The sequence below is a fragment of the Phoenix dactylifera genome, chromosome 1, assembly GCF_051530095.1.
Source record: "Phoenix dactylifera cultivar Ajwa chromosome 1, Ajwa_hap1_PhDact_Kaust_v1.1, whole genome shotgun sequence".
Classification (NCBI taxonomy): Eukaryota; Viridiplantae; Streptophyta; class Magnoliopsida; order Arecales; family Arecaceae; genus Phoenix; species Phoenix dactylifera.
The window spans coordinates 4,552,043-4,578,803 of NC_143190.1; the positions used below are offsets into that span (position 1 = coordinate 4,552,043).

Consider the following 26,761-nt stretch of genomic DNA (forward strand, 5'->3'; position numbering starts at 1 on the left):
GCTCAACCTTCATTAAAACTTTTGGCATGGTGAGATTAATGTGGAGTCTTCTATATAAGAAAGAGGGTTCATGAACTTTTACCTGATCAAGAAATGTGAAAAACAAAAAGAAAAAAATATTTGACTTTGTAAAACAAAATGGAAACCAAAGTCCTAGAATACGAAAGTAATAGGCACGATGATGGTTTGTGTTCTTACATTTTATCAGAATGGACCATAAAGAATAGGCATTTTAACTCAATGACACATAAGGAAATAATCTAGGCAAAATTCTGGGGAGAATACTCACATCTAAAGAGAGAAGCACTCACTTATTGTTACCAAAGATACACTAAATTTCAATAATATTCGGTCTCCTGCTTGAACTACATGTCTTTCTTCCTGCCTCTAATTCCCTTTAGCCTATGGAAAGAAAGCAAATTAAACTAAACACTTGTGAATTAAATGGAAAGAATGTAGATACACAAATTCACAAACATGCTCTAAGCAATGGAGATGTTTAAAACAAGCACAGCCAGCTAATCTTAAGTGTTCCTTCAGTTCTCAGTTCCTTTAGATGATCAAATTTCATATCCTGGAGCCACATTATCCAGATCAATTAGCGATCATGTAGGCAAGAATATGACACGTTTTAGCAGGTATTCTGACGGAACACTTGGCACAATTTTTTCCTATGCTCCAGAAAAGAAAAATGTGCAAATATACCTTTGCCAACCTTGACTAATGGGCTTTATCTCATCTATACAGTAGATTATACTGATTACAGTATGATCCATCAGAGTATGAGGGCATTCTATAACCAGCTTTCAACTTGACAACAACCCAATAAGTGGGTTCCCACTTTTTGTCCAATGCACTCCAGCTATAAGGCCTGTTAGTGGATAATGAGACTTACATTGTTGATGACTCAGCTTGCATGCATTTGTAAACATTTAAATCAAGAATTTGTTATTAATCAGCACATGTAATGAGAACTACTACTGAAGAGAAACATCAGCAAGCAGCCAGATGCATGAAAGCAACAGAAAACAATCAAGATATTACAAGTTTCTTTTTTTATTTATTTATTGTTAGTAAATTACGGGATAACAATATAATGGTAGTTCTACCATGAGTGGAATGGAAGATACTATTATGAAAGCAAATATCAACGCAGCCTTTTCTTTTATCATGTTTAAACAACATGTTCATTCCATGAATGTTGAAATCCAAAAAATGGAAGCAGGCCAACTCCCTGTTTTGTTGAAGCCTATGTGCTCCATATCATTTCCTGAAAGTGAGGTGCTTAAGATTTACTAGGGGTCAGAATTAAGTAATTAAGGCAACCACAGTCTCATTTTAGCTATCGACTTTCATATTACAGTCACTATAAAAGAGGAGCAGAAAGAGAACAATTGTCACATATCAAAATTATATGCACATATAAATTACAGCATTTTGCAATCATCTGCTAATGAAAACACCATGGCAACGAAAACATTTTTTGGTTAATGGTTGATGAAATCACAGCCATCCATCAAGTACTTCTTGGATAAGAGAAGTAACACAAAGTGAAATATTAAATTAGCAGTTTCTACACAATAGTATCCTCCCACCTGGTTGAGCTCATCTTATTTCTTCAGTTTATTCAGTCTTTCTTTTTCGAGGAAATGTAGGGGCTACAAGCCCAGCTTTTTTATGGAGACAGGAAACTTAGAGGTGGAATTAATTATAACAAGTGCAGAGTGAATAAAGATACAGGAAGATAGAACAGGAAACATATCATCTGATTTCTTCAGTCTTTCTCATAGGAGCAAATAGTTTATTGTTCACTTGTGCATCCAAAAGCACACAACCTGGGGTTCAAAGAATCTCAACCAGTTTCTAAACCAAGTCCATGGCTCAATATTATTGAATTAAATTAACCAAGTATACCAATTGAGAATCCAGTGCAGACCCCAGCATGCATCTCAAGCCCCCTGCAGTAAAAGAGGGATGCCGTACCACCTCACATGGAATGTAAACATAAGTTTTCAGGCATTCCTTGATAGAATGGAGTTCAAAGGGCAATAGTACATGGATATTGTTTGTAATTGCACCAAGACAACAGGTTGCGGAATTCCTGGTCATAATGGAGAACTGTGTGCAAGTAGTGACTCTAAACAAACAACACATCAAACCATCTTACATAAGTACTGACTGCAACAAACTGTAAATCCATTCATCTCAAAGAGTGAGTTTATTTGCAATATTGCAGCAAAGCTGCTTCAGGGCTTGGAAGCTGTCGTCATCAAGTGAAATGGAAGCCATACGCTTCAATATTTCCACCTCAGAGACACTATCGAAATCAGATTTTGTGTGGTAAACAAAGTAGCCCCCACATTCCCAAGCAGAAAGATGGCACCCCATCAGCACTTTATGGACCTGTTTACACACACAAACAGTTATTTACTATTCAACATTAAGAAACAGATATTGGTTATTATCTTACCAGGATCACATAAAACAAGGCCTAATTTCACAAGTGACAGCAGATGGAGGGTTCTGATGACATCAAGGAAGCCAACTAACAAGAATTAGACTTTTAAATTTCACAAACTCCTGTAATCTAACTTCTTTGAATGAAACAGCCAGCTACTTTGGAATATAGGATCAGGGCTGAACAATCTCTATTTAGGAGGGGGCCCTGACAAAAAGGTGGCCAATTTTGCATAGACATGGATATGAGAACTGGATTCCAGCACGTGTTCAAGTATCTAACTCAACAAGAGGGGAAAAAAAGAGATACAGAGATACATAGAACCAAGGTCCGCCGTACCGGTACCGGTCGGCGTACCGGTACCGGTTGGCGTACCGGTAGCGGCCCGGACCGGTCCCGTACCGGTCCAAACCGGTTTCATACCGATCCGAACCGGTTCCGTACCGGTTCTCCAACAATAAACTACCGGTACCAGATTCCACGCTGATCCGGTACCGGTCCCAGGCCGGACCGGTACGGCAGGCCATGCATAGAACAATAATTTCAATTAAACCATATATTTATTTGTCAATATTGTATAAAAGAAAATATTAGAATATATATTGTTAAGGTCCTTCACCATAAATAGGCCTGTCAACGAGCCGAGCCGAGCCCGAGCTTGAGAAGGCTCGGGCTCGGCTCGTTTCACAGAACTCGGGCTCGGGCTCGGTACCGAGCTCTGTATTGAGCTTGAGCTCGGGCTTGTTTGGTAAAAGAAAAGCTCGGGCTTGGGCTCGTAAAGCTCGTTTCGAGCTCGAGCTCGAGCCCCATAACAAAAATCTACATTAAATACCACAAATGAGGCTCTTACATCATTAAAATGAGGCCCATTTTCTTGGTCTCACTGTTGTGGCTCGAGCTCGTTTGGGCTCGTGAGCTACTCGGGCTCGAGCTCGAATTTAAACGAGCCTCATTTTAGGCTCGGGCTCGAGCTCGTTTGACTAACGAGCCGAGCTCGAGCCGAGCTTTTAACGGGCCAAGCCCGAGCCGAGCCCAAGCAGCTCGGCTCGTTAACAGGCCTAACCATAAAAACTCGCTAATTTTGAGAGATACAAGAAAAAGGATATTTTGCAAATTTATTTCAATATCTACATCTTTGACCAATCTCGATAAAAGGCAAAAAAGGTCACTTTCAAGTTTCAACAATAACATGGTGGGTTGAATTGATTATTGAAAGAGTCAAAATTATATATCTATTTGTAAAAGCTGGAAAAAGAAGCTAAGCATCTAAGTATAAGCATCCAAGCATTTGATGCGTATCCAATTCAGATACGTATCTGACACATATTCTTGGACCCAAACAGGAGTGTCCATGTAACATAGGAGATGGTTATCACCAACAAAACAGTCATTGGTTCCAAAAAGGCCTCAAAGAACCAGTAAGAACTTGAAGTATTGAAGCTATTTAACTAGATCTCTTCTTGATAGTACAAGTTGTTAATGATTCCATGTGCAACATATTCCTTGAAGCATTCCATGGTGACAATGTTGAGATATAGTTTATCTAAAGAACAAGAGAGTACCTATATTTCATTTCAGTGTTATTATCTTTTCTCCAACAGACTAAAAATAATAATAATAACCACTTTTTGAACTTGGTTGTAGGCGGCAATCATTTCGTTTTACCTTGTTTTCACTCAATCAAATTAAAGCATGTCTAGCTCACGGAAGATAATGTAAGAGTAGCACAAAATTCCAAAAAAGTGGATGGACTCGGAAACCATGTTTACCTGAGGAAACAAGAATATTTTTGCGCCACAATCAGAGATCAGCAGATTAAATGCAGCATCATGGTTATGCAAGGTGGAACATATTTCTGCTACTACATCAGCTAGTGCTTTCAAGTTCTTGCTTATGAAAACTAAGGCCTTTAGAGGATAATGTGCAACTTCACAGATACATATCCCTGTTGTGAGCAGATCACCATATACAGGGACGGTCGGAAGAACCTCCACAGGTAAAGGGTTCGCAAAGTAACTAGCCTGCACAAAAAATGGAAGGAAAATGTTAGTTGACCAGTTATTATATTTTTACTACAATCTTTGTCTGAAAAATTCAGACCATCCTGCTTGTCAGTGGTGTTGGCCAACCTTTATTTTGCAAACAATATGCATAGCATTTTGAATATTTCTCTATGTTTGGTATTAAAAACTCAACAGAGGCGGCAAAGTTTTTAAAAATGATAGGGCAAAGGGTGAACACAGTATGTATAAAGCACCGATCAGTGTTAGAGCTCAGAAATTACTATATACTACAAAGCACAACATGTTATTCAAATATAGGTGATTACTTAAAAGGAAAAAAAGAAGAGAGACAATATAATGCAGTAAAACCACCTATGTGAGAACCCTTGCAAGAACATCTAAAAGTGGCAACATCCTTCCACCTGTGCTGAAGAGACATAGCATCCATACATAACATAATGATACATTCATACTGTGAAAAAGTAACAGGGTAACATACCGCTTGATATAATAAAATTAGAAATTGCTAGTCTATATTACATTCAGGAACGTACTGAAAAAAACTTTGTCAAAAGACTGAATAGGATGGTAACAACAGGTGTCTCAAAGAAAGATCCTTACCATCAAGGCACGTATAAGGGACTCAATGGTAATATAAATAACGAATATTTTTCCTGTGATTTATTGCATATAACCAAAAATTGGTGCATATTTCATAAATCTGGTTTTCCATTCATCATTGCATATTGCATATCCTCCACATCAGATTTCAAAAACCTCATGGCCTCTTTGGTATATGTACAGAAAGCCTGCACCACTTAGCAGCAGCATGACATACTCGTGCATTGGCTAAGCTTCAATTTAATCAGCAAAATATGATGTCAAAAAAAGTCATGAAAATAGTGAGGATTATGTTATTCAAGATATAATGTGAACAATAGAAACATGTTATCATTATAAGTGAAAATAGATGGATGAAATTTGTAAGATGTATTCATGACAAAAGTGATGTGAGAATTAACTAGAACTCTTCAGGAATTCCCTTGAATTATTTAAAGAATTCAGTAAAAAGTTAGAAAGATAGAACTATTAATAGCTTTTCTTAATCAAATTAACATTCAAGAACTTTTTTCTTGTGAAAGAAATGGCAATAGTTGCATTTGCATTCAAATAAACTGAAAAAAACTAAATAAGCACCCAACAGCAGTCCAGCCCTAACCCAGATTTTGGGCAGGATCTCTCCCGTCCGAGTTCTCAAAAGGAAAAAAAAAAAAGCTAATTAGCTTCACATCACTCTGTTTTTGTAGTATTATCACACACACCTTACATCTGAATATCTCATGCATGAGAGACCTCTTTGTACATGACAATTCATAGCTCCTTTTAGTATCTAACGTTTAACTCAAAACTCATAGACTAACAATAGAGGCTAAGATATGTGCTCCAAAGCTTGGCCAGGTTAGGTTAACGTATAGGCGGGCATGACCAAGACCTGTTTACGTTATTTCAATGCTTGTAAATAAATTAACATACCATCTTAAGTCATTGCCAATGACCAATTAGTAGGGGTGACACTCAGGTTGGGTAAACCCATACCTAACCAACCTCAACATGTTTGCATACCACTCACCACTTCTCTCAGGCTTGGATCAAAAGTGTCAAGCTGATTACAGGTTGAGTGAGTTTTGATGAAGAACTAGTGCACCCAGGTGCAATCTGAATTTTATAATATGACATCTGCGTGAGTTTTGAATGAAGAACTAGTGCACCATGTGCAATCTGAATTTTATAATATGACATCCAACCACATTCCAAGCCTAACCATATATCTAAAATAAGCTCAACCAATCCCAGCCTAAAATTGGCCTAAACAATAAATTTACGAGTAAAATCCTGTAAAACATACAATATAAACCAAGCCAATTTGAGCTCAACCTTAAAGACCTAAACCAGATTTTTGACAGTTAAAACTAATGGCCCTTGCCCTGTAATCTTATGCCGATCTGTACGTACAGAAGGAAATCTTGATAATATACAAGCTAAAGCTCATCAATGCACAATAGAAGTTGGCAAGATTATTACCTGAAAATATATCTGATCTGAACAAGTAGAATCACTGTGGTTGAAGAAAATACGAAAAGCACAATTATTTACTTCAACAGCAATCTGTGTGATCAATCCAAACATCTTCTTGTCCAGAGATTGAGGCAATTGATGGATCTTGTATGGCATTAAGAAGACATGACCATACTCAACAGGATTTGCCTTACAAAAGGAGATCAGAATCAATGATAAACTAAAAACAAAGAATCTTGAGAATCTAGTTTAAAAGTACATCATACAAACACAGCCTAATTACTTACATTAATAACAATCAATATTCCATCTTTTGGTACGATAGTCGAAGGAATAATCTCAGAGCTCTCCTTTTCTCCATGTGCAACACAAAAAAGTATATCCTCCTTGCAAATTTTTATACAGCTTGACTTGATAGGCTCCAAAGTTTGGAGGACATTGTTCTCAAAATTTTGCAGGAAATTTGGATTCCAATTCTCATTCAACTGAGTGACAAAATTCTTTTCACCACTGACAACCTGCAGAAGCATCACATATAAGGCTTATAGTAATTCTCGAAGATCAATAAATAAAAGCATGAATTGCATCAATTAGAACCCAAAAAAGACCTTTATTTCACAGGTGGTAACATCATACTTGAGCAGACCCTTCGATGCATGATCTTCCCACTGCGAGGCAACAATTTATAGATTTAAAAGATAGTCCGGAATAAAATCAAAATATAAAGAACATTCATATAGATGATGTACCTGAGAAAGAAGAAGGGCATCCAATAAACTTTGCGTCTCTTCGGCTGTGAATGGAAAACTCACATAGGCATCATTGCCTTCAGTAGGACTACCAAGCCAGTAAACATGTGTTCTAACACCCAAAAAATTTCCTAAAAATTGAGAAAAAACTGTAAATAGTTAAAGTTCCTAAAACAGCTCAAAATCAGACACACATTTAGAATAAGTTTTAGGTGTTTAGCATGCCAGATCAAAATTTTACTTTAATAAGAAACAAAACTTAACTAAACAGTCAAGAACTAGGACCATTCCTCCATAATTTTTAAAGGATGTACTATTTAGACATTTTAAGCATAATGGCAAATTGTTAACCTCTGTCCAGGAACCCAATTATGAATTTTGACCAGGAAAAGGTTCTGGGTGTAAACTTGTACATACAAATTGGACCAATTCCCCTACCTCTGCTCATCCATATATGCTGATATTTGAAGAATGCTTCACAATTTGATTGATTAGAGAGACAATCACATTTTCAGGAAGAGAAATCAATTATGGCAGGTCTGCTTCTGGAATGGCCCCTGCAACAGCCTGGCAATGGCTAATGTGGACTTCTGTTTTTCCTGCTAAACTAGACCCAGTTGTTCAGGCTGACAGTTGGGGTTGTGCTTCTGCTAGATAGACCCACCAAAAAAAAGAGAAGGAAAAGAAAAGGAGAGTAAATGGTAACATTTGCTAACTAGGGGAAGCCCATAATGACATCATAAAAATGTAATTAGAGTAGGATGGTTACAAACTTTGCATTAGCCAAGTTCATTATGGAAGAAATAGCAAAAGAAATCTGAAGAGAGAATACCAGAGTTAGGATGAATAAAACATTGTGGACAGTAACATGAATTCAAATCTAGGCAAATGGGAAAACAAGGGAATGCTTGGTTGCTAAGCTACCTTCTCTATATGATATCTTGTACATAAGTGAGAAATTTAGTGCGAAGCCATTGAATCATTAGAGGAGGAGAGGCAGAGGACGAAAGAATTAGATGAGATTGGAGAGACTTCTGACCCTGCTACACCTCAAACATAACATCAACTGCAATTTCTCCAAACCACTCCGAACATGGAAGCCTAAAATAGTGGATAAATGGATGAAAACAGTTAGACTATTGCCAAGAAAGTGAAAGAATTAGTTATGTTGGAATCTTCTTTTCCAATGTTTGATAGTTGAAAGGAAATTCAAAAGGAAAATTTTTAAAAGAATTTTTGAATGGATTAGCTTTTTAGCTTCTATGACATAGCTACATCTTGCTAACAAATATACATTGAATTATGTTAAAAGAATTCCAAGGCTGACTTAATATGACAGTGACAGCCAGAGCAACCATATATTTCAATATGAAGAATTGCAATTAAGTGGGTGCATTAATAATAACTCCGGCAGGGGGGGGGTGGGGGGTGGACATGTGAACAAGACACAAATCAACAGGGAGAGATAAAAAGAAAAAAGAAAAAAAGCAATACCTGTGAAAGCCACTTTGTGACATTTGGACTGCTCCAAGCCAGGGTTCTGCTTCAGAAATGGGTATTCCCCATCAACCTGAGTGACTGATGCCATATTTTACGATGCTTAATGCACTAATAACTAAGAAAAGCTACCAAAAAAAAGTTGATCAAGCTTCAGAACCACCGCCTGCAAGGAATGTCAGATCTGAAGGATGCCCACCAGCAGATGGTAGGGCACCCCGTCCACCGTGAAAAGAAGGGGAAGCAAGCAAAAACTTAGAGAAACCTTGCAAGCATTCTCTTCCCCTTCTAATAATAAGACGGTATTCTTTGCTTAGAGCCGTGGTTGATTTACTGAAGCCAGCCCTAATCGGACTAGCAATTCCCAAACAGCACCAACAAATTCAAAAGAATCTCCCAGCAGAAATCAACAATGAAGCAATTCAAAGAACACCAACTGTTCTTCTTGATTCAGACTGCCAAGCTCTGCCACAACTACTCAATAGCTTCTGCTTTTCTCTCGGAGACTGAACCGATCCATGTCACAGTTCAGAACTCAAAAGCTTCCAAATATATCCTTCTTCCGACCTGGATATCTCGGCGAAGAATTTAAACCTATTTTGATCAAATTACAAACAAAATTTTCTCATAAACATATAAAAATCCCACAAATAAAAAGATTTTATCATCGATTCAGATATCCACAGACAGATGGATCAATCCAAATTCTAGAAAAAGAAGGGGACAATAATGTCTTTCAACCAAAAACTTACCTCGGCCCAGCGGGCGAACATGCCGGGCTCCGGCTCCGCGCACCTGCTGACACCTTTCGAAGCACTTTCACGTGTAACAATAGATCGAACCAAAACGAAGAAAAGTCAAATATTTAACACAAATCGAATAAAATTTGAAGTATTTCAAAACAATGAAACCAAAAAATCAAGCTTCATAACCCTAGATTACCGAAATTTGAGCACAACAAAGCAAGAATTTCTCCTCAAGGATCAAATCCTAAACCCCAATTCTCGAACAAACGCAATTGGGCCACGAAAAATTCCCAGAGAGGGGCATAGAAGACATGCGAGAGAGAGGCGGAGAGAGAGGGAGAGAGATCAAAGAGCGCGGAGCGGTGGGGCGATCGAAGATACCTAGGGTTCTTGAAAGACGAGGAAGCGGACGGGAGAAAAGAGCCGTCTTTGGGGAAGCGAAAACCGAGAGGTAAATCGTGTGGTTCTGTTGACGTGCCGGAGAGCTCTAAAAGCTATCGGTTCTATTTATAGTGTTTTGGGAATCACAACCGTTGCTTTGGAAAGCATCATTTGAGTATATGCTAAAAGGAGGGCAAATTCTCCCAGAGCCCAGGAACCAACCACACCATGACACCATGCGCTTGCATGTTTTTGGGAAAAAAGAAATAAAAACCAAAGCCTACATGTCACAACTTGCACTCCAGATCACAACTTTTAACATACATCACACCAATGACATAACTTGCCCCAATCCTTTTGCTTCAATTATTATGCCATAGTAATTTAGCATCAAGATATCTAAATGGTCCTAGTAGCTCGAGCCCTACTCGATTCGAAAAAAACTAGAATCAACCATAGAGATGCTAAATAAACCACGCTTGGATCAGCAAAACATGCTTGAAATTAATTTTATGATGAACAGGAATCAACTTGATTTGATAAGGCTCAAATACATCAATATTATAATAATATATTACATTATATAGATAATAGGATGCTGGTTTAATACTTTAGTTTACGAACTTTTTATCCTTTGAATTAATTAAATGTTAAGATAGGCTTGAATCAAGATTTGAACCAAGTTTGTAAGCAAGATTGAATTGAGCTTGATTCAAGCTCGAATTGTTTTCAACTTGATTTAGGATTAAGGCTTATGTTCTACTCAATTCAAAATTTAATTGAAATTGAACTTGAAATAATGATAATCAAATCAAGTTTGATCTCAAGTTTGTAATCAATTTCAAACCAAGCTTGATTAGACCCAAGCTTAATCAAACTTGGCCAGATTACCCTGTTGTTGGCATATATAGAGACATTAAAAGGGGGAGAACATCTCATATGTTGGAGTTTTAATTTTTAAAGATTTAAAATTTAAAAATAAAAAAACATTATTATCTCTCCTAATTGTTAGTTGTTTCAAAAGCTTTAAAACTCCATCCTTTTTTAGCCTCACATCGGATATGTGAAAACAAGACCTCTAGCTTAAATGGAATTCTTTCCCAAGAAGCCCAAATCGAGTTTTGAGGGAAATGAGCTAGTGACCACATGCGCATAGGCTTCGTTCGGTTTGGCTGTGATGCCGGTGCATACCTTTTTGGTTATAGTATTTCTAAAGCATCGTATAACCTCGGAACTGATAAATTGATAAATAGACTTCTAGGATATAATATCCACTCCACTCCTTCTGGTACTCTATCTCTCATAGTGCACTACTTCCGAGACCAAGACAACTCCTTTCTTTTTCTAATTTTTTTCCACTTTCGTCTTCCTTTTATGAGCAATTGAAGGAAGTCATCTAGCCAAGCCTCCCAGCGATCATGCTCATTAGAGAAAGTTCGGGTTGAGCCCGATTGTTATACCTTAGAGACGAGATCGTCGCAGACCCATATGTAGGGAGCAACTCATGTTTTCAAGATAGTATACATCACATGTCTCGATCCAAGCAAAATTTTTCAATCAATTATTTTTTAAGATTTTGTAAATATAAAGTTCTAGTTCATTTTATTATTTTAATACAAAAGGTAATAATTTCTAGGCCATATTCCACCAACAATCCAAGAACGTGATTTTGATTACTATTGATTGCTTAAAATTAAATTTACTTTGATTGCATAAAAGCAAAAAAAAAATTATCAATATCGTTTAGATGTACTTCAAAAGTGGAGGGAGATTGGCTGGAGCCTAGTGTACCATAACCAAGCTGCTTTCCAAAGGATGGCTGTGAAAGATCAACATAGCACCAAGTAGGTGGCCCCTTGGAGCATCATAAGGGCCTTAAGCTCTCCAAGTGGCCTAGGGGGTCCGAAGTCCCATCATATGTTTCTAGCTACGGTATTTTTAACCGAGGCAGGAGAGATTCCTCCATAATTCTTGTCGAGAACGGGGTCTCAATGGTGAAGTCGATGTCTTTCTCAAGAGTGGCGTTGCAGCTCCTTAGAGCTTTGAGGTGGCTATCCATCTCCTCGATCTTGCAATCGAGGTCGGCTTCTCTCCTGAAGACCCTCTATAATCGATAAGGGGATGAATGGCTCGGCATTGATCCTTCTCGAAATTGTGAGCTCGGTGATTGATGCCTCTTGTCTTGTTCTAGACTTTACGAACGAGAGTGATGGCTGCATTGGGCTAGTCCTAGACTCTGGGGATGGGAGCAATGGCAAGGCTAAGACCGCCCTAGGCTCAAAGGATGGTAGTGGTGGCTTGACTATGTTGGGTTCTCATGGTTGCTTGGTGTGCGAGCCTGCTACTACTGCTACTGGTTGGCAGCCATCTGTTACAGGTTTTGAATGGCTATGGTCAGTATCTAAACATGCCGAATGAATAATTGAAACTGTTCGACGGTGACCATCAATGCTGCCTATGATTTCTATGGAGGCAGAGCCCTCTAAGAGTTATGTAGAGAGCTGTCAGACTTCATTGCTGCAAGTCATCTACTAATCAATCGAACCTTCGAATGTGGAATCATGACTCTTCCTCTAGTGCCAATCTATTGACGTTGAGATCTCGCCTAACCTAGGCACCGAGCTAACGAGGTCTTTGGAGAGATCGGCCTACCTGCTGTCTCAATCGATGGAGTCAGCTTGAGGGTCGCTGCATGCCTTTGAGGTGTATGGGATGGAGAAGGTTGTGCTCAGATGGTGGCTCCAATGTTGGATCTAATCTGAAACAATGCAGACAAAGAAAGTCTATTTGCTGGAGGAGTATCCGGCATGAGACCCTCCAATGTCTAAGTCAAATTCAACTCTTCGAGAACTATAAAGATATCATGAGACTAGCAGGATGGCAACTAATGGGGTCAAAAGAGCACCAGAACTTAGAGAACTTAAAAAAAACTTACCCGGACGGTCCCCTTAGTGTGGAATATATAGGCGAGGGATGGTGCATGTCGCCGAGTAAATCAAGCATGTGCGCTGGTTGTTTCTGATAACAGATGGCGCATCTTTCCTAAAGATCATGCTCGCACAACTCGCTTATGTGGATCGCTCGTACGTCGTGCAATAAAGAAACTATTCGCGATCATGGCCGAGCTGTCATCACTAGTTGGAAGAAGAGTTTGAAATTTGAAGAACTCTCCACATGCCTCTAGGGTCGGCCATGTGACGTGCTTTTATTAGTAGGCTTATGGCTACGTGGTGAGCTCCTTTTGGTTGGTCTGCCATGCCGTCTATGGTTGGTTCCAAAGCGTATCAGGTATCTAGTTATTTCTAGCAAACCACCATCTAATACAAGTGATGAGTTTTGGGTTTTTGATGAGACTAAACATATTGTCCTCACAACTCCAATTCCATAATAAAATAAAGCAACATGTGTTCTTCTAAGTTCAAGAGCTTCATCTAACCAAATCGGCTGGTCGTGCAGCATAAGGGCAACAATGAAGGTGCATCCAAATGCGAATGAAGGGACAACTACCCTCTCATTAGAAAGTAAATATTGGTTGTTCGATAGTCACTTTGTGACATTGCTTGTTCAAATTTGCCGGTGGCCAATGCTGTAGGAGTAATGCTACAAGGAGCCATTTACATGCACATAAAATTTTCATCTGCCACGTGGCACAAGAGGATTAGTATCGTAGTCAGAATTAGTAGCAATCATGGGGATTGATGGGCCGTGAAGTTGCCAGCCCAGCATCAGTGGGCCTTGGCAACTTTCTTCACGCCCCCAAGCGTTTTCCACGCTGCAGGATGACCAACCCAATTGAATGTTAAACCACCTCTCCCTGACATCCAACAACAAACTTAAAAGCTTTTGAAGTAAACAATAGGAATATCAGATGGAGAGAGCCATAATAGTTGTCAAGCAACATTCGCCTCTCTCTCTCTCTCTCTAATACCCCATGATAACAGCTTATAATAGTTGCTTTTCTGAGAATATCAGTGACTATATCACCACCACTTCATTAAGATGTGAAACAATAAATGGCCGAAGCACAGAGAGGACAAACATGCATTCAGATAGGCCAACGGGGTCGCAGATTGGATGGTTACTCACGTGGCCAGTCATTCAGACGGTACTCTATAAACCCGAGAGGAGGAGCTGCCTAGGATACTCTGTGATATTTTGTTTTCAGACTTTATTGGATGCGTCCGTACTCATATAGTGTAGTATGACATGCCCGTCCTAGCAAAAAAAAAAAAAAAAACCTAAATGCCGATGTACACCACCGAACAAGATAGGCATCCAACCTAAATGAAACTGTGAGGACCCATGCGGGCGTGTGTTTAGTCCCACATCGGTTATTCGCTGGATAGATCTTGGGTACTTATACAGAATCAAAGAACCCAAATAATACCTTATGGTTAGCCATTTTGGGTGAGGTTCTAGGTTGTTACAAATGGTATCAAAGCGGACCCAGCCCATAACTTATATGGACTAGGCAACACTGCAGCACAGATCCATTGGGGCTGACCACGGGCCAATCGTGGTGTTTGTGGTTTGATTTGAATAGATATGAACCCTTAGCTTGACGAGGACGTCATGGCTTAAACGGAAGAGTATGTGAGGACTCGTGCGGGCGTGTATTTAGTCCCACATCGGTTATTCGTTGGGTAGATCTTGGGTACTTATACAGGATCAAGGAACCTAAATAATACATTCTGGCTAGACATTTTGGGTAAGGTCCTGGGTTGTTATAGAAACCCAGACCTCCAAATGCAAAACATAAGAGACTACTACCATGACGTAGCAAAAAAATGTCAGCAATGATACATAATTGCATCTTATCTGATGTGACCATCTTTCAAGCTTTCACCACTTATTGAAAACGGTCAGGGTCAAAGAAAGCTTCTCCATGAGGAATTCGAAGAGGAATTCGAATACGGCCTTGTATGCATACCCCATTCCTTTCATGCAAGTCTTCCGAACTGAAAGAAAGTTCACAATTTCTTCACAATTTTGCAGGAGTCGCTATAAGTTTCATAATGCCTCCATACCCCATTCCTTATCGTATTCTTTTTCTTTTTCATGTAAGTATTCTGAACTGAAAGTTAGTTCACAATTTCATAACAATTTTGCAGGAGTCACTATAAGTTTCACAATGCCTCCATATCAGCTGTATATCACTTACTATGTCTACAGAATTGAATTGATAATGGTTGGTGGTAACCTGCATGCACATTGTCTCCAATTGATAGTTTCTGGTTTGATACAAGAAGCACATGCATGGAAAAGGGATTGCAAGAATTTTTAATGCATCCACAGATTTTAGGTGTTCTTATGTACCAATGGAATGAAATACTCTTCCTGTGAGACAGAGATTAGGGAAATTTTTTTAAAAAAATCAAAACTGTTCTAAAACCCAGAAGAACTGCCGCAGTCCAAATTTAGGTGTGCATCCCTTGTCATGGGAGTAAATTACAGAACCATGCAACAGAAGCTTCACCTACTAGTTTAAATCTATATGTTACAACTTTGAGGGCACAGAGACTAAAGCCATTTGGCTTGGATAAAACAAAGAGAAGCTCTTGGATTTCATTGTTGAAGCTTGTGCCACTAATGCCATGACAATGGTGGCTTAGTGGTATGATCTAGGGATGATTGGTAGATCGAGATGAAATAAAATGACATTTTGCAAAATATCCATATAAAAACTAGACAAGTCAATCTGAATGCAGAGAAGGTTTGGAGTATCATAATACAGAAGAATATCAGTCACGTATGTGCTAATATTTTTACCTTGGTACCCCCCCATGCCCCAATATCCATTCACATTTTGCCAATATGGGGTGGTACGGCATGCAGTATGTATTGTGGCATGGGGCGGTTAAGTACCGTGGTATGATCGAGTTTTCAATCTTATGCATGAGGCACTAAATATGAGATCTTGAATGCTGTCAGCATTCCTACAATCTCTTATACTTTCTCCAATTCTTGCTTAACTCTAGAAGAATTTTTGTCGAAGCTTTCATAGTGACAAGGTCACAGTGTCTATGTGGAATGTAATCAAGCTGCTGACTGGACAGCAAATTTTTGGAGTTCTTCTAATGCTATTGTATGGAGAAATTGTTCCCGGTGGAACTTTTGGAGCGAGTAAGAGCCGATCAGATGGCTCTCTAGTCATGGAATGGTTCCTGCCCTGGGGTTTGCCCTGGGCTTTGTTTACAAAAAAAAAAAAAAAGGCAAAAGAGAAAGAAAAAAGAAATCATTGTATGTCTTTTTATCTTTAAAACTTTGATGATGGATCGGTGCTCAAGTTGTGTTCATGTATTAACCCATAGATGAAACCAAAGCAAGATTAAAAAATATAGCAAAAATTCTAAGTCAACAATTAAAGATTAACTTTGAGTAACCTCAACCTTTAGCAATTCAAATTGGACTTTATCATGACAGTCAAGTAGTAAGTTGATGCATGATTAACATCAGTGGATCTAAACCAATAATGAAATCCAAGAGAGAAGATAATAACAAAACTGAACAACTATTACCAGTTAGGCAAGCATAGTACACATATGCAGAGTATGTGCATCAAGATCTTCAAACCATAGACGAGTACACTTGGTACCCTTTATACAGTACCATTGGCAAACGTGTATTCTCTTACAAATAATTAACAAACGAATAGAATTATAGATCTGGAAAAGTGATAAAACCATTTCAAGATCTGCACGGTTTCAAACTTCAGTAACAGTACACCAGTCCTATGCATCAAAAGGAGCTGCTATAAAAATATATGGCTATTCAGACACCATTCATCTCCGAAACCTTTGCTATGAGGGACCAAAACAGTAGTAAAGCAGACTTAAAATATACCAAGAGATTTGAAAATTGTAGCACTTACCTAATACAAGTGCTAAACTGATTTGAGATGCCAGCATCTCAAATACCAGAAGATCAGCATCCATCAGCTTTTGGCTCTACAGAATTTTCAACAATGTTTTCTGCTTCTAAAGAGGCTTCCTCTTCTCCCTCTGTGATGCCTGGAAGACTAAGAGACATATCAGCAAACCTCATCTGACTCCCTGAATAGGAATTGGCATCTGTACTTCGCATATAAGCTTCATGCAGCTGCAAGACATACTCCAAGTGCCACAAGACTTCACCCATTGTAGGGCGGTTCTTTCCCTCATCAGCAATGCATTTCTCTGCAATATCACCAAACTTTTTCAAGGATTCAGGTGAATAATTTCCTTCCAGACGGGGGTCTATGATGGTCTCAATTGACTGCTGGCGTTGCCAATGGACTGCCCATTCAGCAAGGTTAATCTGATCCCTCGGCAAGCTTGGATTTATAACTGGCCTAGCGCACACAACTTCAAAGAGAACCACACCAAAAGAATATACATCTGATTTCTGAGTTAGTTGTTGACGTCGGAAGTACTCAGGATCAAGATACCCAAAACTTCCCTTCACAGCGGTACTGACATGGGTGTGGTCCAATGCCGGGCCATCTTTCGACAGCCCGAAATCTGCCATTTTTGCAACAAAATTCTCATCCAACAATATATTTGTAGTCTTAACATCCCGGTGGATTATACCCCTCTCTGCACCTGTGTGAAGGTAGTGAAGCCCGCGTGCAGCACCAATGCATGCATCGAGCCGCTGCTTCCACGTGAGAGGTGGGAGATCACTCCCAAAGAGATGGCTTCTCAGAGTCCCATTTGCCATGTATTCATAAACTAAAATCATCTCATTTTGTTCATCACAATACCCAATCATGGAGACAAGGTGCCGGTGACGGAGCTTTGACAGCATTTCTATTTCAGTTTCAAATTCCTTTAGGCCCTGCTCAGATTGTGGATGTGCCCGTTTGACTGCGACCAGGTTCCCCTCTTCGAGCTCACCCTTGTAGACCTTACCAAAACCTCCACTTCCAATAATTAAGGCCTCATCAAAATTTTTGGTTGCTGCTCTAATCTCTGCAATGGTGAACCTTCTGCCCATCCTATTAGCAGCCATTGATCCTTTAGAATTTGGAGATGATTTCAATGCTTGGGCCTTTGAGGTGCTTCCCATGGTCCCATGAAGGAAGGGTGGGAGCCAACCGGAAGGATTGCTCTTTTCCTCTGGAGGTGTTTTCTTCTTACGAATGCAATGGCACATAAAAATAGCAGACAGTATCATAATAGCAATGACTGAACCAACACCTGCAACAATTGCTGCCCATAGAACCTTACTCTTTTGCTTTGTAGCAGGCAAACCTCCCCTACCAGTGTCAATTCTCCCTGGAGCATGAGCAAGATTCCCATTGTGGCTGAGCTTGAAGATCTCCAGACCATTTAGAAGTGCATCAGTACCCGAAGCACTTGTAGATGAGTCTGGGCCCAGCTGAAGCCACAGAGTGTCGATCTGCTGTGAAACAGCATCAACATAGTCCTCATGATAGGCTTTGTTCTTCCCACCTGCCTTGACAAACACATCGTAGTTCTCAGCTGCTGTCTTATTATTTATATAAATCCTGAAAATTCTCATGTTTGGTTTATCATATATCACCTCACAAAAGTGCAACCGGACTAAGTAATCAAAGTTTGGATCCACATCAAACTTCCATGACATGTTGAATCTCTTCTCAAGAACGTCATTATCAATCATTGTCCTCCCTGTTTCATAGACTAATAGAGGTGCAATCGAAGTATCATTAGTCGAGGCATAGGTTACAGTTGAAGTATTAGAAATAGTATTTGCAGTATTCAAAGAAAACATGAACCTCTCATCTGATTCCCATCTTCTCCAAACACTTTGATCTTCAATGGATTTTATCTTAGGCCCTCCCACATTCAACCTATACATGGTCTCAATCCCATGGTCCATCAAAGGCAGAGAACTCTTTAAACCACCCACTTTGTTCACAGAATCAGTAAACAACTTATGGAGGACTGGAATCACTTCCATAGCATTCACAAAGGCAAATGACCCAGAGTCAGGAATAAACTCAATCTGCAGCTTGTTTGAACTGATACCAAGGAAGTATTCTTTCACCAGAGAGGTGTCAGTGGAGTTGCTCCTCATGTTCTTCCAGTAAATCTCCCCTGGGACATCGAACTTGGATACCAACTTCAGACTGTTTGCCATGACATCGAAGGCAGACTCATTAACATTAAAGTTTTCAAAGGAGAAAGCATAGAAGTGAAGCCTAATGCAATAAGTCCCAGACACCAAGCTGAAGTTGTAGCTTGACGATGTGTTGAAGATCCGGGCAGTTTTATACAAATTTCCATACAGCTGATCTCCGCTGATCGCGGCAGTCGATGCAAGGACTCCAGGAGAGCTCAGGGTAAAATTATCAGCAGGAACTGAATCTCCAATCCAATTTCTTCCATCAACACTAATGCTGGAATTAGATCCACAATCAACCAGAAAAGATTTCACTTGAGCTTGTCCAAGTCTCAGAAAAACCGAAACTAAAAGCAGTAAAAGAAGCCCAGAGAGCTTCATTCTTCAGATCAACTCAATTCGGAAGAACTTCTTATCTTCTTTTGCAAACCAAATGGAAGACCTTTAGAAGGTTGGATCACAACAGGGAAGAAGCTAATCTCCTCAAAAACTGTTTCATGAACTATAAGAATTTAGAAGTCTCTAACTCTACAAATCTTTCAAATCTCCAGGCTTTCAGAAGGGAAATATTTACATTACCTTCTTGAATATTATCAGTTGCACTGCTCTCAAAAATAAACCCAAAGCAAATTCTAACACCCAAATAACCGATGGAAAAATAGAAAAATAAATCAACAAGGAAGATAAATCTGGGAATAGAATAGTTTCAGCTGACAACCATCAATATAATTCCTTTTTCAGCCAAAAAAATCCACCTGGGCAAATCTGCAAACTCTAAAGAACAATTCTTACTGTATCTGAAGCTGAACTTGCAGATCTGAAATAAAAACAACCTCCAAAAAGGAAACCAACAACACTGAGTAAATGCATAAAGGAAAGATTTTTGTTTCAAAGAATCGATTTTTTTTCTTTTGCTTACCTGGTGGTGATGAACATCCGCCCAAAGAAAAGTAGCCCTCGCAGTTTTTGCCAATAGGTTCTCCACTCCCGTGTTTCAAACAGGAAAGGCAATAGTTTTGGGAAATGATTGTTATTTTTGGCTTGCTGCAATAACCCGCGAAGGAACCAGAACAATTTGATTAATAGCTTTGTCTTTACGCTTCTTTGAAGCCTCTCTCTCTCTCTCTCTCTCTCTCTCTCTCTCTCTCTCTCTCCCTGGTTTTTCAAATATTTTACGAAGGACGACAAGGTGGTTGGCATCAGCGACTGCAGATACGGAAAAATCCATCTTTTGGAGGGTGCAAGCACATGATGCTGTCTACGGCTAATTTTTAGTTGGACCCGATCCCACTTAAATATTAGCAGTAGCTGTTAACTTACAAAATACGCCTGCTCCCACTAAGTTCAGGTATACCCCTCCACATAATTTCAAATGGCTCAGAATCCAATCTAAATATGATATACTTCACTTGAGGCTGCGTCTGGTTCTGAATACTTGATGAGGTGGTGGCTAAAATTAAGTTATAATTATTACCACTTAACCAGTTAATCATAGGTCTTGATAAAGTGCTAGTCTACAGTTTAGCTAAACATACATTTTTTTTGATGGGATGACGGAAATGTTATTTGGTTGCTCATACCGACCAAGGTGTACCGAGATACGTATCGATTCATACCAAAGTATACTGAGATGAAAATTTAAAAAATAGGTAAAAAAACTATTTTGGTACAAAAGTATACCGTATTGTACCATACCGTACCAATTTTTTAAGGTACCGATATGGTACTTAATTCTAAGATTGCAAACATTGATTATTAGGCTCATGATAAAAAAGAAAGGCTTTTTCGTATATATCAAGTCTTTGTGAAGAAGTTAGTAGATAAAAACTTCTAATCCAATACCTGCTGGAGACATCTTTAATAGATAAGGTCGGACTCCATCTTCTGATCTAAAAATAAAGGTATCTGATCATTATAATCTCTTTTTAATCAATTCTCAACTGAATCGTAAGGTCTACTAGGTTTGGCAGATCGGTGTTCATCCTAAGATTGCTCTATTTTTGTGGAAAGTGGTTTGGCATCGATTACCATATCGAGACATTTTATATTAAAGAGGCCTTCGTATGCCAACTTAAAATGATTTTTGAGGAGTTGATAGATCATGTTTTAATTCAGTGAAAATCGGTGGCCCAAGTTTGAAAACTAGTCCCATTTTAGGAGTTTTCTATTCTTCCGACTACTTCTCTCTATCATTTTTTTCAGCATGTTAAAGTAACATCTGCTAGTAAAAATAAAAAAGTTGAAGCAATTTTAATGCGTTACATTGCCTATCAAATCTGGTTGTCTAGAAATGGTCACATTTTCTAGGGTATAAATCCGAGTGCAATACTTATTTTGCTTAAAGCTGTTACTCTAGCTAAGGAATTTACTCAAATATCGGCTTTGAAGGGACTTTTGATCGAAGGAAAAATCTGTGGCTCCTTTAGTGTAGTTTCTGCATTCCCTTGTATACATTGGTTCCCTTGGGAGCCACCATTTCCGAATTTATTAAGGCTAATTTTGATAGCAATGTACATAAGAGAGGTGCATTTGGTGGAGCAGGTTTTGTAGTAACGAATGCTAATAGGACATTTTCTAGCTGTAGGAGGTGTCGAGATTTTTGATACTACCATACTATTGATAGAGGAAGATTCATTTATAGTTGCTAAGTGGCGAATAAAGCATGCTTTGCTTCTATTGATATTTTTTATATTTAGAAACAAGCTAATAATGCTGCAAACTGGCTAGCGAGTTGAATGGCTAATGATACTAGGGTTATACTGGGCTTCGTCGCATTGCGTATCTACTTGTTTGCTTTTTATGCCTTGTCCTCTTCTGGGTATGGCCTTGTCTTTGGATGATGGTTTGGATGGCAAACTGGCTTGCGAATATTAAGTACATAGAGACAGCTGTTCGACAGCCCAGGATTTGCCAACCCGAGTGGAAAGCATTTTGGTCACTCCACGGGAAAGATCTGGGCAAGGAAACGTGGCGCCAAGGCTGCGAAAACGGGGGACGCGGGATAGTATTTTCATGTGACGAAACTACCCTCATCGGTTCCCATCTTCGGATACTCGCGGGATCTCCACCGCCTCACCGACAAGGGGTTCATTCTTGGGCCATCTTGGCCGCAAACGCCGGCCAGCAACTCAGCATCCTTGTCCGAGGGCATTCGCGTTATTCCAATGGGATCTAGGGGCATTTTCACCGACAAAACAAGATAAAGGGTACATGACTCTGGTACGTCACAAAGACTCTCGTACTCCTCCCCTCTAAATTCTGCTTTCCACGTTGGCATGAGAAGCAGGATGAGCCGTGCTTTCTATGACACTTTAATTTCCCGTCCAGGGCTAGAAGTCCTTTAGCTATCTGTCCCTATTCCTTATCCCTCCCTACTATAAAATAACAAATATGGCTTTTTCTCTTTGGATGTTAGATATATATTTAGCCGATATATACTAAATAATTTTTAAATATTTATATAGATCAAAAAATTTAAATAATATTTTTTGATTATTTTTTTTTGGATCAGATCTTAAATTGATAATTATACTCTCCATTATTTTTTTGGGGTGAATCAGCTGCTCACACTGCCCTAACATGAGCACAACCTGCAGTTACATCAGCATCAAGCAAACAACATAATGCAAAAAGAACGGAAGACTGTTGAGTCAAAAAAAACTCGCCGAAGTGGTGCGCAGCGAAGGAGGCGATCTAGTCAGTAGTCTGGTTCGCCTCCTGAAAGACATGCCTGATCTGGAGAACCTGACACTCCTGTAGCCTCCGATGAATATCGCCCAGAAAGCAGGTGCTCCACCTCCTCCCACCCCTCATCCCTGAGGCGCGCCATCAGGGAAGCTGAGTCTCCTTCCAGAATGATACACCCAGCCTGCATAACATATCTCGCATAAGACAGCCCCTCCAAGCTGTCCTAAGCTTCACCCCAAAAATTGAGGCCTCGGAAGAGGGACAACCCCCTGCTGCAAGCAGTCTGACGCCATGATCACAGATAACAAAAGCCACTCCCGCTCGATCGCCACTGCCGGCTAGACTTCTATCAAAATTCACCTTTAGATAGCCAGAGATGGAGGCTCCCAAGAAACAAAGACAAATCTGGGCGCTATGGTAGCAAATAGGGGGTCTCAGATGTCCCTAGCCATCACAGGTGAATCCAACTCAGCAGCCTCCATAATCTCTACTGTCTGACGGAGAGCCTGTTTTACAACAGACCTCAAGAGAGCCCCCTTCCCCTCAAAAGCTCTGACAATTATGCTCTCCATTACTGTAAGAGATAGAGTGTATTCTTGTCTTGAATGCTATCCTCTCCCTTAATTTTGATATTGGTGGTGGATGCATTAAGACGACACCTCGTATTTTAGTTTATTTTGGGTTTCTCTTTCGGACGTGATCCTCTCCATAGGTTGCAGTTGGTGGTCGTGGACTTCAATGGATGATACGTTTATTCCTCTCCATGATATTTGTTGTTCCTATATTGGCTTCTTTGTAAATGGTTAGAAAATTGTTTTAATTGCAATTGGTTTTTCCTTAAGAGAATCGTGGACCCTTTCTGCCTTCAAACAGGTACCATTTTGCCTTCAAATGGTTAATGACTTTAAAGGATATAAATAGTCTAGCATTCATGGCCGTATGCTCGGATGGTTCTGAAACTCATGTTATTTCTATCTTACAATACACAATCCTTGATCAGATTTACACTCAAATAGAGAAGATTTAGAAGTATCTATCTCCTGCAATGATAGATGCTAAATTCTATATTCCTAATAATAGTAGAATGCTTGAAAGGGAATGGTTAAAACGTAGGCGAGGAAATTTTTTCTAAGTTTCTTTTAGGGATGTAGGAAAGTAGAAAGGTGAAACCAAATGGGGAGGGATTCTCACAGATGTTTTAGGGATGGAGAAAAAGGGAATGGTGAAACAGAGAGGGGGGTTCTTTTTAGCAACTTTTTAATAGGAGGAAATTGGAACGATGAAAAATAGAACGGATCATAATAGGTATTTTCTTAGTGCGAGTGGGCGGGTAGGGAAGCGCATAGTTTGAATTACAAAATTTAGAGGAATGGGATAGGGAACGGCAATTAGAGATTCATTAGCTTTGTGGACCGGCAATGAAAGATCCAGTCAATGGCGGCATTTCATCACAGCGCCGTCCCCAAAGAGACCGACAATTAAATAGCACAATAAAAATGCTATGCTTGACTTGGATTGATCTCACCTAAAAAGCTTAGCTATAATGTATTATTTGGGTCCTTAATCTTGTATAAGTATCAAAACATACCCAATGCATAATCGATATGGAATGAAATACATATCCTTATGGTTTCTCAAATACTTTTCCTATTTAAGTCTTGACATCCTTGCCCGGTTGAGAGTCTAAATCTATTCAAATCGAATCACAAGCACCATAATCAACTTGTGATAAGCTTAAATAAATCTATGCTACAGTGTCCCCTGGTCAGCTGGTCTAGGCCACAAACTAGGTTGTCTCTGATACTATTTGTGATAATATAGGACCTTCTTAAAAAAAGCTAGTTGGCAGGTGTTATTTACATTGACTATGTATAAATATCTAAAGTTTATCCAATGCATAACCGATGTGGGACTAAATACACACTTGCATGGGTTCTTACAAAATAGTAGTTTAAATCCACAAAGCTTGTTGATCCTCAACATATATACAAAATCTGTCAAAGAAAAATCTAGTTCATCAGCATCATTCACATGCTTCATGCCAAAGGATTTGCAATTCTAGATAAGTATTTATCTAACAATTAACCAAAATTTCAAAATCCAAGCTAGCTTCTCTATTAAACTGCTGCATCACTCCCAATATCTCAATAAGGTAACAATCGAAGCTATTAATCAAATTCTGACAAGAACTTACCTATTTTCTTCATCTAGCTTCAATGTTTCAATTATATTTGGTGAAGAATATAAAATGGTCAAAATTATTTTTAGCTCCATTAACCGTTTTCAAATTTAGGCCTGCCCCGCAACCCAAATTCCTCCTTATTTCAGATTCTAGAGCTCTAAAGACCCGCTCCACCAAATTACAAAATATTTCACTTCCCACCCTCTCTTGAAAACGGCGGCTAAACGGCGGCCGCCGCCCACAGTTTGGATTGTTCTCTATAAAGATCCCGTTCTCTCCATGGTCCCTTTCTCGCTCTCTTCCCTTTCTCGTTCGTCTTCTTCGCAGGGTCTGCTCTTCAGGATCTTCATTTTCCAATGAAGCCGAGGTTCTTGAAACCTCCTCCTCAGCCTCCCATAACGAAGGCCCTGCGTTTGGTCGCCCACATCAGCCTCGGACGTGAAGAAACTTCTCTCAATCCCCACCGCGCAAACCCGATGAGGTATAAAAACCTCTCCTACCTTTGTTTCAGTGTCAAGAATTTTGGTTCTCTTTTCGTTTCTCACTACGAATTGTTCTTTTTCTTGGAAAAAAAAGCCAAATTCTTTTCCATTTATTTGTTTCAACAGAAATATGAAGTTCTTGAACAAGCAATCTTTTCTTCTATAATGGAAAAGTTTGTTCTTTTTCTCAATGCATGTTATGTTGATTTTTTTTCCCTTAAGGGTTCCCAAGAGCTTATACTTCCATCCGAGCCTTCCATTCCTTCTGATCATGGAATGTTTGCCCTACTACCAGCAGCATCCTCTGCACCAGCATGGATTTGTTCAAGTAGTTGTCCTTGATGCTGTTTGCTATGTTTCTTAAATTTTTTCACATGCCGGGATACAGCCCACAGGTAATTGCTTCTCTTGTTCAATGTTTGTTTGAGTCTATTCTTTATTGTTTTTTTTTAAAAAATGTAATTTTTGTGGGGGAACTCTCTCAAGTTCTTTTCCTTATTGTTTTCTCAAGAATAATGCGATAATTACTTGAAAAATCCTTGTTGTTTGATGCAGTTAAATGTTTTTTTTTCTTTAAATATGAATTCATGAGAGGCTGATGTTTAGCTTCTTATCTCCAGATTGAAGATCCAAAGGATTGATTATTGGAAAAGCTGATCCTGGACAGTACCCGAGCAAAAGTACCAATGATCCCATAATCTCGTACAGTTCTTGCGATATATCACCAAAGCTTGCTCCTTTCGCCAGCCCGAGTGAGATCGACACCCCGGACTTGTAGAACGACTGTGGGTAAATCACTGCAAGAGCCTAATACTGGAGGTGCCAAGGCTGCTTCTTGCAAGGAATTGAGAGAGAGAGCAAATACAAGTTCAATTAGAAGCCTTGCCAAGGAGGTTGTACTAGGTGAGTGTTATTGTAATATTTGTGAAGTAGGTTTTAAAGACCTACTCGTATTAAAGGTTAAAAATAGGCAGTTTTGAAGTGTTTTGTCATTGAATGTATTTAGACATATAACAATGTTACTCATGTTTCTTCTTTGACAATGTTATCTAGTGATGAATAGTATTTGGTTAGAAATTGTACTAGGTGAGTGTTATTATAATCTATTATTTAGCTAGGTAATTTGAGTGAAATTCAAATCTTCATGATGTCATGCCAATCACCTCAGTACTAGAATAACATCATATATAAGGTAATAAATTGACAACCATGTGCTATAGCAAAAGCTGTGCTCAAGGCCGTAAATAACACATGATCTCGTTATATTCGACTCTGGTTGAACCTTTATTAGCGGTTAGAACCAAAATTCACCGTATCGATATCGGACTTATATCGATATTGAATTTCGTATCGATGCCACACTAGCATAGTATCGATATAGTATAGTACGCAGTATGCATAGCGTATCGAGTATTG

At 39.2% G+C, this 26,761-nt stretch overlaps 2 protein-coding genes and 2 long non-coding RNA genes across 15 annotated transcripts; 1 reads left to right on the top strand and 3 right to left on the bottom strand.

The window, feature by feature from the left end:
* Positions 1-1,747: 1,747 nt before the first annotated feature.
* On the bottom strand, positions 1,748-10,196 carry LOC103717921 (GDP-L-galactose phosphorylase 1-like). 9 transcript variants are annotated; one of them, XM_088718055.1, is made up of 9 exons: positions 9,911-10,196; positions 9,536-9,599; positions 8,781-9,377; positions 7,287-7,417; positions 7,146-7,205; positions 6,825-7,055; positions 6,544-6,726; positions 4,228-4,479; positions 1,748-2,403 (listed from the first exon to the last, which is right to left on the bottom strand). In XM_088718055.1, exons 3-9 carry the CDS (start codon positions 8,872-8,874, stop codon positions 2,206-2,208), a joined length of 1,149 nt encoding a protein of 382 aa, XP_088574181.1. In that variant the 5' UTR covers positions 8,875-9,377; positions 9,536-9,599; positions 9,911-10,196; the 3' UTR covers positions 1,748-2,205. The 9 variants fall into 9 exon arrangements, with proteins under 9 accessions (XP_088574181.1, XP_088574202.1, XP_088574171.1 ...); XM_088718076.1 differs by having other exon boundaries at positions 7,287-7,330; positions 9,911-10,049; XM_088718045.1 differs by having other exon boundaries at positions 7,287-7,435; positions 9,911-10,049.
* LOC148715005 (uncharacterized) lies at positions 7,801-8,348 on the bottom strand. The gene is made up of 3 exons (XR_015976240.1): positions 8,211-8,348; positions 8,060-8,103; positions 7,801-7,933 (listed from the first exon to the last, which is right to left on the bottom strand). It is a non-coding gene; the product is annotated as an uncharacterized LOC148715005 (long non-coding RNA).
* A 6,206-nt stretch (positions 10,197-16,402) lies between the features above and the next one.
* HERK2 (hercules receptor kinase 2) lies at positions 16,403-20,170 on the bottom strand. 4 transcript variants are annotated; one of them, XM_008806503.4, is made up of 3 exons: positions 19,914-20,108; positions 19,574-19,811; positions 16,403-19,484 (listed from the first exon to the last, which is right to left on the bottom strand). In XM_008806503.4, exon 3 carries the CDS (start codon positions 19,373-19,375, stop codon positions 16,835-16,837), a length of 2,541 nt encoding a protein of 846 aa, XP_008804725.3. In that variant the 5' UTR covers positions 19,376-19,484; positions 19,574-19,811; positions 19,914-20,108; the 3' UTR covers positions 16,403-16,834. The 4 variants fall into 4 exon arrangements, with proteins under 4 accessions (XP_008804725.3, XP_038970328.2, XP_038970327.2 ...); XM_039114400.2 differs by having other exon boundaries at positions 19,574-19,827; positions 19,914-20,054; XM_039114399.3 differs by having other exon boundaries at positions 16,403-19,811; positions 19,914-20,170.
* Positions 20,171-25,146: 4,976 nt separating this feature from the next.
* LOC103717923 (uncharacterized) lies at positions 25,147-26,552 on the top strand. Its single transcript, XR_605749.5, has 3 exons — positions 25,147-25,344; positions 25,568-25,740; positions 25,966-26,552. It is a non-coding gene; the product is annotated as an uncharacterized LOC103717923 (long non-coding RNA).
* The last annotated feature ends 209 nt before the right edge of the window (positions 26,553-26,761 follow it).